Raw genomic sequence first — 19,822 nt, forward strand, 5'->3', positions numbered from 1 at the left:
CTTGCGCCTTCCAAAGTTGTTTTTTTTTGGGGGGGGGGGGGCTGGCTAACGTGGACTTCACTGTCCTATGAGACACCCTCTACGATGACTGAACATTATAATACGCAGATCGCTTTGACATCCTTGGGACAGAATGTGGCTGAAACACTCCCAATCAAACCTTAACCATCATTCTGACCAATAAAAAACTAAAATACATAATTCTGCTCCAGGTGTCCCTGGGAATCATTCCTCAAAATATTTTGCCTCTCGGTCATCATTTAGTACCTTTTTTGGTCCATAACAACCAGGGTTTCCAGCTCTCAAAAAACCTACAATCAGCAAGATGGAGGGGCGGAGCCTGCTACCTGTCACCTCATCACAAGCGCCTGCTGCTAACCAATGACACCAGAGCTAACTATCTATCTATCTGTCTATCTATGTACCTACCTATCGAAGTAAAACTTCAGCACAGCACATGAGGGCACAGCTTGTAGAGAGTCTCTCCTGCCCCTTCCTTGTGTGAGGTGATGGGGGCAGGGGAGACTGCAGTTTCTGTCAGTGTGGATTATTTGTGTATACAGGTGTAGGGAAAGCTGAGGGAAAGATAAGTGTAGGTGTCTGGTTATTACATTAGTCAGTGTTCCTGTCAGCACATGACTGCTGCAGACATGATGTAATCAGCTGATTGGAGGGAGAGAGATGGGGGCGTGTCTCTTCCTCTGTAGTCTGTGACTGATGAGCTTAGTAACAGACATATGTGAGATTGCTGACATCTAGTGGAAGTCTGCAGAATACAAGAGAAAGGAGCAAGATTTGGGTAACTAATCCAATTGTGCTTAAAATTAACTGCCCTAGAACATATCAAATATATCAGGACACAATCCACCTGCCTTTATTGATTAATTCATGTCGTCCACAAGCGTATTACAGGAGAACAAGGTAAAAGTCCACGCGTTTCCAGCACTAGCCTGTGCTCTAAGTCATGATTAAGAGCACGGGCTATTGCTGGAAACGTGTGGACTTTTACTTTGTTCTCCTGTAATACACTTGTGGATGCCATGAATTAATCAATAAAGGCAGTTGGATTGTGTCCTAATGCTGGATCCATGAATCTTTTGTTATGAAGTTGATTGCCCGGCAACAGGGTGGATCCGTACATCAAGGAACTACAAGGAGGAGCTGGATGAGCTGGAGTATCTCTATATTTGTTCACACTAGCGCTGTGCCTGAACAGCACAACCAAAGAAGGTGAGTATACTTATTCGCCATATAAAAAAAATCTAACCCCACCAAGGGTAACCTCACACTAGGCAGCACTGTTATTCTCTGCTTTTTCTTTTCCGAGCAATTAGGCAAAATACTGGTACTATACCTGCACTTTGTATAAAAATAGTAGTTATATCACCAAACAACCCAGAATTCGCTATACCATGGCTGCCCTGCAAAGGGCATCATACTTTATTTTCACAACTAAAATAAAGCAGTAGTCAGCAATTGTTGCTTCCATTTTCTGCTATCTTATTACTATTCAATATAATGAAATGAAATCTGGACATAATGACCCTTTATATATGTGTCTGCTGACCTCATTACCTGCCTTCCATTTACTGCACCCCTTGGAGGGGCTAATGGTCATATTGGATACTAATATAACTTCTCTATTTTCCACAGCATTTCTGTGTGAAGGGACTGGAACTGTTTTCTTCCTATCTGTTCAGGGACGTATTAGAGCTTCATGACTGGAATCTTATTGGTATGTCTGTTTTACTTGCTTTCTGAAATGCTTTACCCTGTGGGCTCTAAATGCATTGAACCATTTAGTAGCCTACGTGTCATGTCTGTTTTTTACTCCTCTGTATTACTGCGTGCAGTAAAACTCTTGTCTTGTTAGTCCTATTTATTTTATCTTGTGTCAGAATTCAAACCACAAACATAATGCATTCAGATTTTTATAGTCACTTATAACCCACTTGTTGTAATTTCTTTCCCTTATCTTTTTTAATTTCCCAAAGGATCTTTTTTTTTTTCTCTCCCTAAGACCAGTGAAGTTTTTTTGTTTCCTTTTGCATCGCTGTCAGGAAGAACATCTGAAATATCATTTGCGGAAACATTTTCTATTTTCATTTTTTTAACGCAAATACTAAGTTATAAGAAGGCTTGTTCCCAAATAGTTTTTGTAATAGTAATTTGAAAGAATTTACTAATACAGGCACACAACTTGTAGATGACTCCTAGTTACAGATGGATCCCTGCTGCTGATTTACTGATCTTCGGCAGTGATATACTGCAAAAGTTATCAAAGGTTTCTGCAATGAAGCTTTATTTATTTATTTTTTTGATAGGTCTTCCCCCTACACCTCTGATTTTGTTCAACACTTTACCCCTTCTTCCTGATGTAAGCTCATTGCAGCCGAGGAAGTTTCAGCACACTGTGGGGGTGCACAGGGTAACACCCTGTAAATCTGCCAAACAGAGGGGCTCTAGTAACACCCCTTGGAGCTCTTCAGGATAATTGGCATAATTGTAAAAGTTGATTTTAGAGGATAGGAGGCCATGGATAACTAATATAAGATTACAACCGTTACTGTGCCCGAGAATAAGTGTCCCTGGTGTATCATGCTGGATTTTGATGGTATATTTCCTGTACATACAATTTGGGAGAGGTAGTTGCATATGGCATGGTTATCTGGTACAGATTACATGCAAATTCTCTGTGTTACGAATCTGCAACATAATAGAGTATCATTAACCTCTTTCCTACCACTGTACAATATTATACACCACAGTGGTATGCATTTAACTGTCAGTCGTGGTATATGTACAGCCGCTCATTAAGACCCGCACATCCACCTGACTTCAGGTTGCGGGGCTCCCCCAATCTTTTTACATCCTGAGAATGTTGCAGGGTGAAGTGCAGCACTAGAACTATGCAGTTTACGCTAGGGTTAATCCTTTTTTTTTTCAGGGATCAGTGATTATGATGTTTCTACTCGTTTTCTCCTGTTCTGGCTAGAAAATTAATAAATTGATACAAATCTGCTTTTCTTCACTTACAATTAATCTCACCAAGCATTATTTGAACAACAAAGTCTTGGAGCATGTGCACACTTTCTGAATACTTCTGCTTTTACAGGCACCTAGTAGTGCACAGAGAGCCTCTTTAGATGATATATAATGTCTCCAATTACCTGAAACGCGTGCCTTATGTTATTAGCAGATTGTGAACCTACCACTGTGGTATTACATTGATGATATCATTTTGTTTCACCCAACGCACAAACCATGCATTGTGAACTTAACCCACTGGGAGGGTTTTTAAGTTAAAATAAACCAAACCAGATTATTTTTCTTTACATCTAAGCATTTTGATTTATTTAAATCTGGATACCGGTAATCTTAGTTTCCTAAACATGTGCCCCTTCTAATATGGAACTGTCATATGTTGTTATATGTCTCCTGCTACAAATTTGATTTCATCTCTTCTATGTGATCCCATCTTGATATAAAACATGCATCTCTGCTTTTCCAGAGGAACACAAAAATTGATTTTCATTTTTATGTGCCTCTTCCTAGGTCCTCCTTTTGACGAAAATAACTCCACATGTCCGCAGTTTCATTTTATGCCTCGTTTTGTAAGGTTTCTGCCAGGTAAGCCTCAGCTTAGTCTCTATAGCATATTATGGAATAAAAAAAATTACTGCTCAATGTGGAGGATGATTATAAGAAGAAGAATGTATTTTTATTATGGGATTAGTGATGAGAAACAAGCTTCTACAACCAGTTTTTTTACCCCAACCCTGAGGATCGTTTTGTATTTCTGAGCAAAAAAAAATTACTTTCTTCACCTTCCCTTGCGGGTCCTTTAACAACCCCCTCCCTCCCCTCATGTAATAATAATAATAATTCTTTATTTATATAGCGCACACAGATTACGCATCGCTGCACAAAGCATGACAAATCGGACCCTGTCCCCAATGGGGCTCACAATCTAATCAACCTACCATGTAGTCCAGTTTTTCTGTTTGTCTTTTTACCTTTCCTTTTGCAAATGCAAAAGCAATTACTTTTTGTTTTTTCCATTCATAGAGCCATACAAGGGCTTATGAATTGTCTTAATAGCACCATTTCATATTTGGCCAATGTATAAGAAAGTTGGAAAGCAATTTCACAAGTGTACATATGGCTCTTTTATTCTTTGAGTCTTTATAAAGTTGTAATATGTCTTAATAACTTAATGTTAAAAACTTTGTATCAGCAATACTAGGACACCCCTAACTTTTTATATTTTGGCATATGGAGCTTTTGGGAACCGTACAATGTTTAGATTACTTTTCAATAAAATTTTTCAACCTTGGCAAGGCTGTCATGGCAACAAATGGGAAACCCTTGATGACTTAATAGGGAATAGACAGAGTGGCGGTTTGTGCAAATATGGTGGCCCATGCACCAACCATGTTAAGGTTCATACACTGGAGCCTTGGAGATATATGTAACCATTCCTTTTTGGTTGTTAGTAGCAGCGGGACTGTGAAAAATGGATTTACATTCCAGTATTGCAGCTAGACCAATGGGGTGCACTAGTTTGTGATCTCTACTATACGGCTACACAGCCCCTTACCCTGGGATGACAGCTGAGGTAGTCAAACAAAACTGTTACAGCAGTATCTCAGAGAGTAGGGGCTGTGCGCTACAGTGCAGCCCTGCTGTAATCCTGAAATATAAATGCAAGTATAACAGTCCTGCTGCTACCTAACAATGCCTGTAGCTGTATGGTTAAAGCTGCTGACAAATGTCCTTTAAGGCAAATACATAGGATATGTCCCTATGGAACCTGTGGTTCAGATATTTGGTGTACATTGTATCTTTATTGTGTGTTAATTATAGTGAGTGAGGTATGGCCTTATTGTCTTTGGGTTCATTGGGGTGTCCCATAAATCATATTTTTGGCAGAGCATAAACAAATGTAATTCCTTGGAAGGAGGTTGATGGGGTAGATACCTCATGCCCTGTACACCAAGTAGGCAACAAAATGGTTAGATTCTACAACAATGTCAATTAGATGTTTGTAGAATTTCGGTCATCTTGTGAGCGTTGCACAATCTTTATTGAGCAGGATTCTGTCCTAGTATCCTGAATATATAATAAATGTAAAGCCATCTTTCTCAAAATGTGTAAAAGACGTATATATCTTTAATTTTATGCAACAATGTTTTAGCTGTACCTTACAGCCTTTCTTATGATGTACATTGGTTTAACAAATTGAAACCAGCAACAAGTGGCACATGCGCTGTGTGAGTATGGCGCCATATTTCTTATGAATATCTTCTCACAAGTGTTATGCATCTATAGTAGGTAGCACTATCTCTTTAATACACCTTCAAGTGTCTTCATCTTGAGAGCCATTTCCTAGTACTAATATCATACCATAATCCCACATTGTGCATTGATGCAAGTGTGCTACACCCCAATCACTTGGGTTGGGATAGTGCTGCTCCATTTTCACAACTCCAAGACAACCTGATTCATAACTGACTACAAGGCAATAACCCTTAAACAAGTATACCTATTACACGTTAAATGTATAACTATCCAAAGGACTGGCGTAAATCAGAGGAAAAATCTATTTACATCACTGATGTACCTACATAACACAATAAAGGTTAAAAAAGTAAAAAAAAACAAATAAAATACAGAGAAATGCTGGATCTAATTCCATGGGATTGGCCATGAATAGTTGTGTGTTTGTTGCAGTCTCTATTGAGTGTAAGAATGTGATTTATCTAATAAAAGAAAGAAAAACCAATATTAATAAAACTCAATACGCAAAACTTAAGAAAAAGAAAGCACTGCTCATATCTTGGAGTATTTTGGATAGGTGCATGTAGCCTTTTAACCCTACATATCCAACAATATATACCAAAGAAGATGGACAAGATCACTCCAAAGGTTTCTTGGTGTAACAATGTGGTTTATCAAGACTGGGAAGCCACCCTCCTTCTGTCAACGTCCACATGAACTTACTTATCCTTTTGACCAAAGTTCCCATGGAATAAAACCAATAGCACCACAATAACTTAAAACCATTTCCATCTGGCTGCACTACCAAATTGATAGTATCATTCTCCTTATTTACAATCAATGCTGGCCAATACAGATTACATACAATAGATAAAATAACATGTTTTGTAATTAGGGACCTCTTATTCATACATATGAAATGTATGGTGTATGCCAAAACATTATTAAACAAGTAATCTGGAATATAAACATTAGAAGAAAATATATTAGGGCCAGCAAACTTGGCTTGTATCATTTGCTATCCACTGAAGTTGCCCAGTTCTAGTCAAGTGTAACCATTATTTGAGATCATTTTTAATATTCTGTGTGTGTGTGTTACTTTAAGAAATTCAGCTTCATGTTTGAAAAAAAAAATCGGGCTCCAGAGGCTGTAGAGATCCGTATTACAGCCTTTATAGTGTGTGTCTGTGTAGGCTGAGGATGAGCTCACATTTAATCACCCTGGGTTTGTTTGCTTTGGGCAATGAGGATTAACCCATTGACTTTCAGCTTGATGTTTAAACATAATGCTCAAAGCATACTATAGCCTGGGTCCCTCTTTAGCATCTGCCATGGCTTTGGAGAAGTAAAACTGTTACTAAGGGGCACTTTGAAGCCTGTTTCTGTTCACACCAAGCAGAATTTCTTGATGAAACGTATTAGAAAAATGTTTACAGCACCCCCCACCCAGCCCCCAATATTCCAATTCATCAAATCACAGTTACTCTTTTTAAGTCACATAGGAACAGGCAAAACCAATGAAGCGGAACTCTTCATTGGAGTGCTTCTTCCTTGGATTGTTAATTTGTGGCTTACATGCACTTTGGAGCTAGGTTCATTTGAGGGTTGCACCCTACCTGCCGACAAAGATTCATTGTCACACTTCTGATTTCTCCCTATTATTGCTGTTCCTAAGCCTATGTTTACATACACGTTCCAGTCTAATGTTGGTGTTATCTAAGCTGTCTATATTCTTGCCAATATCGCGTCTTTGTGTCTTGAGAGAACCTTTTATTATAGTTTAAATGTCAGTCATGCCTCGCTTTATATCTGGCCAAATATAATATAATCTAAACCCACACATCACTTGCTTTCTCCTCAGATGTAGCAATGACCAAAATGAAAGCAAGAAAGTTCCAGAATATTAAGCACAAGACAAATAGAGGAGCTTTGCAGAACACTAATTAGCAACTATTAATTTTAGCAAAACCATGTAAGGAACAGGTATCAAAGAAGGGTTGGGAAATATAGGTTTGTAATTAGAACTGAATAATAGCAGTGAAGTTGTACAGATGTTAAAAAAATCTCCCTAATATGTTAACTACTTCCTTTCCAGGACCTTTTCAGCTTTTGTATTTACTTTTTCACTTCAAAAATTCCAAAATCCATCTCATTTTTTTGTTTTTCCATTTACAAAGCCATATGGGACTTGTTTTCTATGGGAAAAAATCATACTTATTGGTGGCATTATTTAACATTCTGTGCCATATACTGGACAAATAGAAATGTGGAAAAATTGACAACCCCCCCCCCCCCCACACACGGTTGTATGTTTTATTTACATGCTTTGTTTTTACAGCTTTCATTGTTTGGTACAAATGACCTCATCCTTTTTATTCTTTAGGTTTACCCAAAAACATACTGTCCATACTTTTAATAGTGGTCTATATCAAGAGTTCATCTTCTAAATAAGCCTCTGGGGTAGATTTATCATGCCTCTGAGGGTTCGTCCACACGTTCAGTTTTTTAGATGCAGTTTTTGATGATCAAACCAGGAGTGGTGTGAAAATAGAGGAGGAGTAGCACTTGTTAATGATAACTGCATCCAAAAATGCACATGTGGCGTTTTGAACCCATTTTTAGTCCGTTTTTAGTCATGCCTTTTCAGTCCATTAAAAAAATGCATGCGCTTTGAAAACGCATCAGTTTTTGTCCGTTTTTACTTCTTATCTTTATTAAAAACTGACAAAGACGCATGTGTTTTTTAACAGGATGAAAACACATGACTAAAAACGGACCCCAAGGATGAATTCACTCAGCCGCATTGGGGATGTATTTACGGCCGGTGTATATATACGTGGGATATACTTCCCCCATAGATGGCCATGTTCCTCCGCAGCGCTCACCCCCTCCTACTCTCCCCAGCACTGATGTGTGGCCGCCATGCTGCGATACGACGGGCACATGTCAATGAGTAAAGGTACGTATGCCATATTATGAAGAACTAAAAATGGGCTGAGCGAATATTTCTGATCCCTGCACAAGTAAAGAAATTTGCTGAATGATTAGCTCCTGGGGTTATTTAGTTGTGTAGCAATATAGTAAAGAGGTACAGGGTTTGTTTTCTGAAAGAATGCTTCACACACTTGTTGCACAGAGTTCGGTACTAGGCTTTGGATCTAGTAGCATGTTTCTGTGTTCTTTTGTATATTACAGAGTTGTGGTACATTCAAACAAATGTATATTTGGACCTGTGTTAGATGTTTCAACAGCTAGCACACGACCCTATGTCTTTCTATGGGCTCACACAATGCTGTGATATTCACGGCCCCCCTGTATGAGATGACTGCTTGAGCTACAAATTGTATAGAAGGTTCATTTCCTGTCCATGTTTTCGGGACAGACATTTATTTTTCTATTGCCATCAACGTGTTGTTTAAGACCCATGAAAAAGGACCCTGAGTACTATATTTTATATATTAATGATCTAACCACTGGATTGGTGGGGGTTTCACACCTGGCACCACCACCTGTGGCCAAGATGAGCAATTCCACCAAAGTTCCCATTCAGGCATCACAGATCTAATAGTAATGAGGATAGATCATAGGTATAAGAACTTTCCCCAGCCCTTTAAATCCAGGAAATGAAACCTAAATTAAATACATGAGATTCCTCTTATCTTCCAAAGCATTTCTCTTTTTTTCGTTTTAGTGAAGCTGCAGGGAATTGTAACACATACTGGTTCAGCTGTACCCAAGTTAGCATTTTTTTTTTAATTAAAGGGGTTACTTAGGTGAGTAAAATACCAGACTTTTATTTTTCTTATGGTCACAGTGTTAAAGCAGCATCCAGTGCAATAAAGCTTAAAATATCACTAGCTTTCTAAAGGATTCTGTGGTAATGTCACAGAATGTCATTGTGGTAGCAGTCAAGGGCTACAGAACACCACTGCAAAGACCATCTCATTTTTATTCTCCACTGCTGAGAATACTTTATATATGACAACAGGTTTTTATTTCCAAATTTTTTATATATAAAGTTGATTTAATTAAGCACAGTATGCAACTTTTCTTCCCAAAGTCCATCGTAGGGCACATAAGTGCAGTACATTTATGGATGGCAATTTTTACATTTTCTTTAATATGTGTCCATATTAAAGTCCTTGTCCTCTCCTGACATGTCTACTCCTGAAACAACTGGCATTATCTTTTAAAGCCCACTACACCAGGTCCTCTTTAAAGGGAATGTATTGACAATTTTCTTTTTTTCATTGCTTAAAGGGAACCTGTCGCCAGAACAGTGTTTTTAAGTTCTCCCATGTCTCTATAGTTATTACCAAGCATATCCGAAAACAGTTTATATCAGATTTATCCAAAAATGTCACGGTCCAGCCAGGTTCCACAACAACATTGAACTTTTATTCGTTTACATCATAACCACTCCATAAAACTGTGTATGAACGTCATCGCGTTTCAGTCATGAGTAAGGGCGGTTCTCCACTTGTGGACGTTCATACACAGTTTTATGGAGTGGTTATGATGTAACCGAATAAAAGTTCAATGTTGTCGTGGAACCTGGCTGGACCGTGAATTTTTTTCGATGTCTGCATGCCTTGGCAGTAAGGTGGCCCATGCCGGATCCGACACAACAGGCAACTTACGGGGTGATGAGCTGGAATCTGCACTTTTTATATATATCAGATTTATGCCTTTCTCTTCTTTTAAAACAATAACTTGTATAAAACTTTAACTCTCTGCCTGCCTGCTTGTGTCCCTGATCCACAGGAGCATTCGTCATCCTTAAAGTAAGTATGCCTCCTCAATAATCAGCTGCCTCCGCCTCCCTGCATCCTTTCTTGGACCAAGCTTGCTGTTCTGCGGTTAGAATCTGATTGCGGACATGCGCAGATAAGGGTGATGGCACAAGTTAGTTACAAAACAGAATGAAAATGCACTGGGGTTGTCCATGCGTTTTTTTGAAAACGCATCTGTTTTTGTCCATTTTTAATTAGGGTAATTGGGAAAACCAGACAAAAACAGATGCATTTCTTAACGGACTGAAACGCATGACTGAGAACGCCATGTGTGGCATCGCCCATAAAGTAGAGACTGAAACGCACAGTGGGTGCTCATTACTGATTACATGGAAACTTATGTTTGATCGAGCCGAGCCCCCAACTTGCATTTGCATTACGTTTCTAAAGGCAATGTGAACTCAACCTGTGAATGCAGCCTAAGGCACACTTCACACCTGTGTCCTGGGTGTCGGAGCATAACAGAAACTGATAACAGAAGGTGCCCGCCATCGGGACGCCGCATGTATTTTGTTATTGTCTCAGTGATACGGTGTTGACTTACTCTCCTGATGAGCCCAATTAGTACTTGGGGGAAACACATTGAGAGGTTTAGATTGAGAAATACAAAAGAGATGCAGGAGACAATATAGTAGTGCATCTTAAGGACTTAAGAGGACTCTTTATGTGGTGTGGAGCCAGTGATCTAGCCGAGTAATATGTATCAAGGCTGGAGCTTTTTGATATATAGCTAGATAACTGTGCCGAGTAATCTTGTATGTTAGACTTGAATAAACTTATGATCTGACATAAAGCACTGCACAGTGTCAGAGAGTGGATTGACCCATGTTAGAAGGTTTATTGTCAATGACATTGACACACACTGACTTGTCTAAACCTTCCCTTATTTTTAAACCCCTTCCCGCCACAGCCTTTTTTCGGTTTTGCGTTTTCTTTTCTCACTCCCCACCTTCAAAAATCAATTAAGCAGCTTAGTCGGGAAGCCCCATCCGTATGAAATCGCATGTTTCCACAGCAGAGTGGTTAAAGGTTGGAAGATTCTTCTGGCCTGAAGAGTAGCCGCAGGTAGGTTTGCGTATAATTTGACTGAATTGTATGGTGTTGGAAAAGATAGATGCTTCCTGGAGTTGATCTTTAGTATGGTATAAGTAAAAGCGTGCCAAAAACTTCTCTGGGGGTAGAGTCCGGTATATTTTTTGGCTTGGGGACCCTGTGGACCCTATCCACACACAGTTCATATTCTGTTAGAGATTTTAGACATGTTTTAGTAAGTGATTGGGTACATATTCTGGGATTCCTCTAAACTTAATGTTGTTACGTCTATTGCGGTCTTCATAGTCGACCAATTTTGCCTGCGTCTTTGAAACTTTTTCTTTGAGCGCTTGGTGCCTGTCCGCTAGATTGTTAAACGCAGAGGCGTGTTCTGCCATTTTAGATTCCTCGGGGCAACCTGATCTTGAATTTCAGAAATAGTAGATTGAAGGGGACTCGCCAGCTTTTGCAGATTGGATGTTAGGGAGGTCCGCAGAGCCTGCAGCATATCCTTAAGTAGATGTTCTTTAACTGCTTTATCTGAGGTTTGGAACGCTTCATCATCTTCATGGCTCTGCTTGCGGGTTTAGCTGTAGTTTTTGTCGCTGTTTTGCTGGACTGCCTGTCGGTGACCGGGATTGTTGCAGGCCTGATTTAGCTCCTCGGTTATTTTTAGGCATGGCTGTTCGGCTGGTTTCATAGGGCGCATGTTCTTACCCTATCTAGGTTCCCCGGAGGCCATTTTGTCCACGCTCGGTGATGGAGAGTCTGACCACCTAGCAGGTACTTCAAACTCTTTCGGGGATCTCCCTGGTATGCTAGCTGAAGGAGTGTGTTGCTGCGTCGGACTTGGTATCTGTGTGCTGGTAAGTTTGATCTCCGGCCTGCCCGATGCTTTCAGCCTCGTGGCGCCAGCGCCATGTTTGTCGCGACTCACAGTGGCCGGGAACAACCTTGTGGAGTTCACCTGTTCAGCAGGTTGGTACTGTCTCCCCTCTTGCCCATAAGCTCAGGGTAAATGGGAGAGCGCCTATGAGGGTGCTAGAAGTCGCCGAAGAGAGGTGACTGCTCTGAAATGCTGCTCAGGGGATGGAGCTCACGCTTCACGCAGCCTATCTTCACAAGCGGCTAAACCAAGCCCCCGTGTTTTTATTTTGAATCTGTTATTTCCAGTGATTTATTTATTTTTGAGACCAGAAGGTGAACAGAAACGCATCTGCACCCCATTTCCGCTATAATAGTGGACTTAAAAAAAATTATATGGTAGATTCACACTGAAGGCCTCAAAACTATATATTAACACGTGGGATTACATATTTAACAAAAAAGTGTGAAGCAACTGAAAATATGTCCTATATTCTAGGTTCTAAAAAGTAGAATCCTTTTACTTTGATTACTTCTTTGCACACTCTTGGCATTCTCTAGCCATTCTGGGTATTTCTTGGCTCATAATTGGGGTTGGGACCATCAGTTGTTCTGTGCAGAAGTCCGTTTGATACACAGCTGATAGTCCTACTGAATAGACTGTTAGAATTTGTATTATGGCTAGAAAAAAGCAGCTTGGTAAAGAAAAAAGAGTGGCCATCATTACTTTAAGAAACCGCAAAATCATTGTTACACTAGTAACCCATGATTCTCTGTGTACAAGGGGAAACTGGAAAGTTTTCCATCTTTCTACTGTGTTGCTGTCCTCCTGGAGGCCAATATGATTGAAAGTTGTTGAACAGGGAGCAATAAGTTACTGCTTTAATTTTTGGTTGGCACCTCGCGATAAATAAGCAAGGTTTTGGGTTGCAGTTTGGGCACTCTGCCTATAAAAGGTTCGCCATCACTGTCATAGACTTTAAACTCTTGTGAGCAGGAGTTGGCTATTGTTTCATCCAACGATGTTATTACTCTGTCTCATTAGAATTGTATATGTCCCCCATAATCTGCAAGGAGGAGGTACACTTTGAAGAAACATAATTGTTATTCAAGTTGGTTTCTGCTAAACCTTTAACATGAAAGTAGCATTTTATGTAGCAATTTATGTTAATTATTCATATGTCATTCATCAGATTGCCAAAACCGACCACAAGCAGGGGGGGCTAGAATATGTAAGTGATGCTGTAATGGCTCAATAAACATTAACCATTGTGCTTCGATGATAAATTAGTTGATTACTACGAGTGGGATTAGAAATCTCTGGGCCCAAAATGTGTTTCATTTCATATGTGCACAAAGATGGCTGCAGGCTATAACTCGTGGGTATGAGTTGGATAATGCTGAAGATTATTGCTTTTTAAAGTATTCCCAAAAGCTTTTGTTTGTTCAATAGTTTTATCCCATTTCCTCAGTAGCTAGTTGGATACATCCATAACTGTCCCATAAAAGCCCTAAATGTTTCTCCACACGGTCTCATAATGTCTAAAGGCTTTTAATACAACACATAAAATCAATAGCAAGAGCACGCCAAGGCTGTGCTTACACCAGACAAGCAACTTATTGGCCATTCATTTGTAATGTGCATCAAGTGTTGGCTTGCCAGAAACTTTAACTTGTGTTTAGTCAGGTACCCATTTGTTTTCAGATAATTAAAATATGTAACTCTCCTCTCACCATCTACACAGCTACCATAATAACCGTAGTAGTGCCTTCATATGCTGGAGAAAGAATGCCCCATACACCCTAAGGGTCCCTTGATCAGGCATGTTTATGGACATATACAGATTGTCCCACTCCCCCCCCCCCCCCCTAGCTTTAGTTATTTTCAACTAATGCCCTACTGGGAAAATGGGAAAATGCCCAGTGAAAACAATGATTGAGAAAGGCATTGTTGAAAAATCACTGAAGCCAGGAAGAGAAAACCAATCTGTGTCCTGTTTGCTCACTATGGAGTCTAGCAACTGGGCTGAGTGTTGAGACGCAAGCACACTGAAAATGGAGATGCGTTGAGCCGCGTTCACATCTCGCTGAGCATGCAAAGGGAGAGTGCGTAATGCGGAGGTGCAAGAATAGGTTGCTGCGGTTGCCCCAAGTCATTTGTGGGGTGAAGGAGGAGAGAAAGGATGTGGAAGAGGACCGACATGCGACGCGAATAGGCAGCGCAATCCCCCAGTAAGGGCACGAAAACCTGTGAAAACCTATTGACTCGAGTATAAGCCTAGGGTGGGAAATGCATTGGTCACAACCTCCACCCATTATATAGCCTGCCAGCCCATGCCCCCTAGTATATAGCCTGGCAGCCCGTGTCCCCTAGTATATAGCCTGGCAGCCCGTGTCCCCTAGTATATAGCCTGGCAGCCCGTGTCCCCTAGTATATAGCCTGGCAGCCCGTGTCCCCTAGTATATAGCCTGCCAGCCCGTGTCCCCTAGTATATAGCCTGCCAGCCCGTGTCCCCTAGTATATAGCCTGCCAGCCCGTGTCCCCTAGTATATAGCCTGCCAGCCCGTGTCCCCTAGTATATAGCCTGCCAGTCTGTGCCCCCTAGTATATAGCCTGCCAGCCTTCTTACATACGGTACACCTGTAGAAAAAGAAATATAGTTTGGACTAGATGTACTACTCCACATAAGAACTACCATATCTACCTTATTTCTTTTTCCATGGATATGTTTACATAAATTTTTTCTTCACAATGTTTTTTAAATAAACTGTAGATTTTAATCACCTTTTTCACCAATGTGGTGAATCCCTGTTCCCCTTTGTCATACTCTACGTATAGGGGGAAAGAAAAAGGATAATATTAAAACGTATCATCTTCCTTACTCATGGAATTACTGTTCCTAACAAAGATTCTAGCATTATAACGCACATGTCATCCCGCCAGGCTGCGGCATTACTGCCTTCGGCAGGGATTGTGACTTCACAGTGCACTTGTGCACAAATGCCCCAACACACTAAGGGTGTGATTACAGGTGGTAAGTCCCTAACCCCAACCAATATGTATAATTTGGATAATCAATTATATACAGTATGCCCTGAGGATAATACTAGCACCCCTTCACAAATATAAATCTTGTAGACAAAGTTTGATCCTATGGTCCTTTGAGGTCTATTATACACTCACCAGCCACTTTATTAGGTACACCATGCTAGTAACGGGTTGGACCCCCTTTTGCCTTCAGAACTGCCTCAATTCTTCGTGGCATAGATTCAACAAGGTGCTGGAAGCATTCCATATTGACATGGTCCATATTGACATGATGGCGTCACACAGTTGCCGCAGATTTGTCTGCCGCACATCCATGATGCGAATCTCCTGTTCCACCACATCCCAAAGATGCTCTATTGGATTGAGATCTGGTGACTGTGGAGGCCATTTGAGTACAGTGAACTCATTGTCATGTTCAAGAAACCAGTCTGAGATGATTCCAGCTTTATGACATGGCGCATTATCCTGCTGAAAGTAGCCATCAGATGTTGGTTACATTGTGGTCATAAAGGGATGGACATGGTCAACAACAATACTCAGGTAGGCTGTGGCGTTGCAACGATACTCAATTGGTACCAAGGGGCCCAAAGAGTGCCAAGAAAATATTCCCCACACCATGACACCACCACCACCAGCCTGAACTGTTGATACAAGGCAGGATGGATCCATGCTTTCATGTTGTTGACGCCAAATTCTGACCCTACCATCCGAATGTCGCAGCAGAAATCGAGACTCATCAGACCAGGCAACATTTTTCCAATCTTCTACTGTCCAATTTCGATGAGCTTGTGCAAATTGTAGCCTCAGTTTCCTGTTCTTAGCTGAAAGGAGTGTCACCCGGTGTGGTCTTCTGCTGCTGTAGCCCATCTGCCTCAAAGTTCGACGTACTGTGCGTTCAGAGATGCTCTTCTGCCTACCTTGGTTGTAACGGGTGGCGATTTGAGTCACTGTTGCCTTTCTATCAGCTCGAACCAGTCTGCCCATTCTCCTCTGACCTCTGGCTTCAACAAGGCATTTCCGCCCACAGAACTGCTGCTCACTGGATGTTTTTTCTTTTTCGGACCATTCTCTGTAAACCCTAGAGATGGTTGTGCGTGAAAATCCCAGTAGGTCAGCAGTTTCTGAAATACTCAGACCAGCCCTTCTGGCACCAACAATCATGCCACGTTCAAAGGCACTCAAATCACCTTTCTTCCCCATACTGATGCTCGGTTTGAACTGCAGGAGATTGTCTTGACCTTGTCTACATGCCTAAATGCACTGAGTTGTCGCCATGTGATTGGCTGATTAGAAATTAAGTGTTAACGAGCAGTTGGCCAGGTGTACCTAATAAAGTGGCCGGTGAGTGTATATTACAAACAGAAATATAACATTGCAGGTTCATTTTATTTTTAACACCTTAACGACATGGCCATTTTGCACCTTCCCAATTCAAATTTGACATGTCACTATAAGTGGTAATAACTTTGGAATGCTTTAACATATGCAGGTGAATTTTGAGAATGTTTTTTCATGATATATTGCACTTTGTGTCAGGCTACATTCACACTGCCGTTGCCCGCCCGTACCATACCGTAGCGGGCAACGGCAGTGCACGGGGAGAGGAGGAGGTGAGCGCAGCTCACCCCCGCCCCTCTCCATCGGAAGTTATGGCGCACTGCGCCGTTTTACGGGAAAAGATGGGACATGTCCTATCTTTTTCCGTGGTACGGTGCCGCACGTGTGCTGCACCGTACCGCTCCCATAGGGAGCCGTGCGCCCATTGCCGTCTATGGAGGACGTATATCGGCCGTATATACGTTCTCCATACGGCAGTGTGAATGTAGCCTCAGTTGAAACATTTGAGTGATATATTTTTTGCTTTATTTATGAAAAAAACTAATATTTAGCAGATTTGCATTCTCATATTACTGTAGCATAAAAACAATGGGGCAGATTTATCAAACTGTCTGAAGGTCAGAATATTTCTATTTGTCCATGCCAACCAATCACAGCTCCCCTTTAAAATATTCATGAGCACTGGTAAAATGGAAGCTGAGCTGTGATTGGTTGCCATAGGCAAATAGAAATATTCCAACTTTCAGACAGCTTGATAAATCTGTTCCAATGTGTTCTTTCCCTCTCACCTTATCCCATTTTCTTCCATGTCTCTTGTCCTGTCATTTATATGTCCCCTACTGTTAATTTTGCCCTTCCCAACATTCTCCTCCATTGTTTTGATTGAGATTTACTATTATTTCTCATTATTATTATTTTTTTTAAATTATGGAGACTGATCCTATTGTACTGATGTTGATGTATGTGATTTGGCACCCGGTCCGTGTTATGCTGCTACTTTACTGTATCCTGGCAATTTTTTTTTGTTTTATATTTATTTGAGATATGTAAAACTTTCAGTAAATATACAAATATAAAAAAAATAACAGTATGTTCTTTTTATTGTATGCATCACTATAATTACGGAGATACCTCTTTTATTTCATTCTCTTTATTGTTGTCCAATATTACTAAAGAAAAACTAAAAAAGAGAAAATGTCAGATGTTTTAGTGTTGCCATCTTTTTTGTTTACAGAGCTTGATGAGGGCTTTCTGAGTGACTGTGGCGTGTAAGTGGTTAATACTCGCAATTGGAGAAATCTCTGATTGTGGATGTTACTGGCCAGTGTCACCTCTAATACACTGCTGACAACCCCAGCTTCTGGCACCAGCTGCACTTAGGAGTTGTTACCAGAAGCTGGACGTACTAGTTCTGCACACGTCGACAAGTCACCTTTACATTAATTACTAGTGGTTTTAATTGGTTAATGCAATCATAAAGCATTGTACATGAATGAAAGATTAATTCTTTTAAACATTTAATTTGATCATTGTTTTATCAAATAAATACTAATATTTTTTTCAGGGACTTCTGTTTTGTTTACTTCTGTGGCATCTCCCTTAGTGCTCATTCAGACGGGCATTTTTGCAGGTGGCACTGACCCATTGATGCCTGTGGAGCTGTTCACATGTCTGTTTATTTTCACTGATGTGCAAACGCTGAGCAAAGAATCGCAGCATTTTTTCTTTATCTCATGCCGACATGGACTTCCATAAAAGTCAATGGAACCACAGTAAATACGGATGGCACACGGATGACATCCGTATGTGGTCTGTTTTTTCTCAAATGTTGCTAGGAAACAGACTGGGCAAAAAATATATTAGAAAAATATATATATTTTTTTTTGCGGATGTGAAAAAAATAAATGACATACGGCTGTTAATAAAAAAATATATTCTTTTGTGGACTTGCCTGTCTGAATAAGCCCTTACACTGTGGATACAAAAGTGAGAAGACTGTTTTCTCTCTTTTTAAATCTGCTCTTCCCAATGACTCAAAAATACTGCATCAAAAACATAATTTGTTGTTCCGCCCTAATAAAAGGCTATTTTCCATAAATATTAGCAGCAGATTGATGCCATGATTTCCGTGTTCCTCACAATGCAGCCTGGGTGCAGCTCTGCCTTGTTACATTACCAGATAAAGTGTTCTGAAATATGCCTAGCCTTTTCCTCCATTCCCTTTCCCCTCTAGGGAAATGTGCTGTGAATTGTTCTCCAGAGTTTGTTCCAGCAGGGGAGTGCTAACAGGAGCACAGCCATTAAGTACAGAGAACAGCAACGTACTAATACAGCATATACTTGTAGATGTCCGGGAGGGGGGGTGCAGCCGCTTTGAGATGCTGCTTTTACCACAAAATGGGGCAGAGTGAGATAAGGCGGAAGCATGACTGGCAAGGAGAGCTGTGCAGATAATCGGATATGGAAACTGCAATCAATGTCTCCCACTGACTGGAAATTGGGATCTGGCTTAGTAGGCTGAAGTGCAGATACATATGTTTCCATCTTTTCACAATCCTATTACAGAAATTTGTGCTTTGTCAAGTTCTTTTGCGTAATCCAAGACCTCTATTTATATATAGTGGTTTGTGTAATAATAAATATTACATATAAAGTATGTAAATATATGTGTATGCGTCATATAAAACAATACTTTCCCTATTGTATAAATATCCCTGTTCCAATATGATGTGGGCAATATAAGCAATACATTTTTTTTTTTGCTTCTTTTGAGGGGTTTTGAGCTAAAATAAAGGCAGCTGTGTTTCAAAAGTTGTTAGAATGGACCTTACTGTGAAATGTTCCAGAGCATTGTGTAAAGTGAAGTTGTGTTACCTGTCATAAAAACAGCATGTCAGATTCCCACAAAAGACCACTCTAAAATGGCATTTTCAAATCTCAAGACATACAAGCTCTGTATAAGTATTGTCTTGGTCACACACATGAATGCATTTTCCTATGTAGCTCTGGTGTCATGTTGTTTCTTCTGTTGAAACTGAAAATCTATCGATTAAATGTGTATTTAGTACCAAAGATTCTGTAGCTTTTCCTAGATGTATCTGTCAATTTATCTATGTATTTATATTAACAAGGGAAATGGTAATGCCCAGTGACTTGTAGGAATAATCAAAAATAGGCACACAGCAGAGCTCTAGAAATAGATGCTTCTTAAAGGACACCTGTCATCAGGCGCTGTCACTATTTCTGTCACCACTACCTGTTGGAGCAGCTCACAAGGATCCATCCCAGCCTTTATCTAGTTATTTCATACATTAATCATTATAAAAATCATAATTTCTTTATTATGTAAATGAGGCTGGTCACTTGGCCAGAGGCAGTGATGTCACCCCTGTTACGCCTCCCCTCTCCTTCGCCTGCTCATGTCTGTTTGTAATGTATAGTAAAGCATTGCTAGTGCCTGTGCTTT

At 40.4% G+C, this 19,822-nt stretch overlaps 1 protein-coding gene across 1 annotated transcript in view; it reads left to right on the top strand.

Moving 5' to 3' along the window:
• DROSHA (drosha ribonuclease III) overlaps positions 1–19,822 on the top strand; it is a 176,059-nt gene that overhangs the window by 42,838 nt on the left and 113,399 nt on the right. The window contains exons 11-12 of the mRNA XM_072152739.1: positions 1,654–1,735; positions 3,556–3,630. Coding sequence (XP_072008840.1) covers positions 1,654–1,735; positions 3,556–3,630 — 157 coding nt within the window. The remainder of the gene's footprint in view (positions 1–1,653; positions 1,736–3,555; positions 3,631–19,822) is intronic.

Source organism: Engystomops pustulosus, chromosome 5 (genome assembly GCF_040894005.1).
Source record: "Engystomops pustulosus chromosome 5, aEngPut4.maternal, whole genome shotgun sequence".
NCBI classification, from domain to species: Eukaryota; Metazoa; Chordata; class Amphibia; order Anura; family Leptodactylidae; genus Engystomops; species Engystomops pustulosus.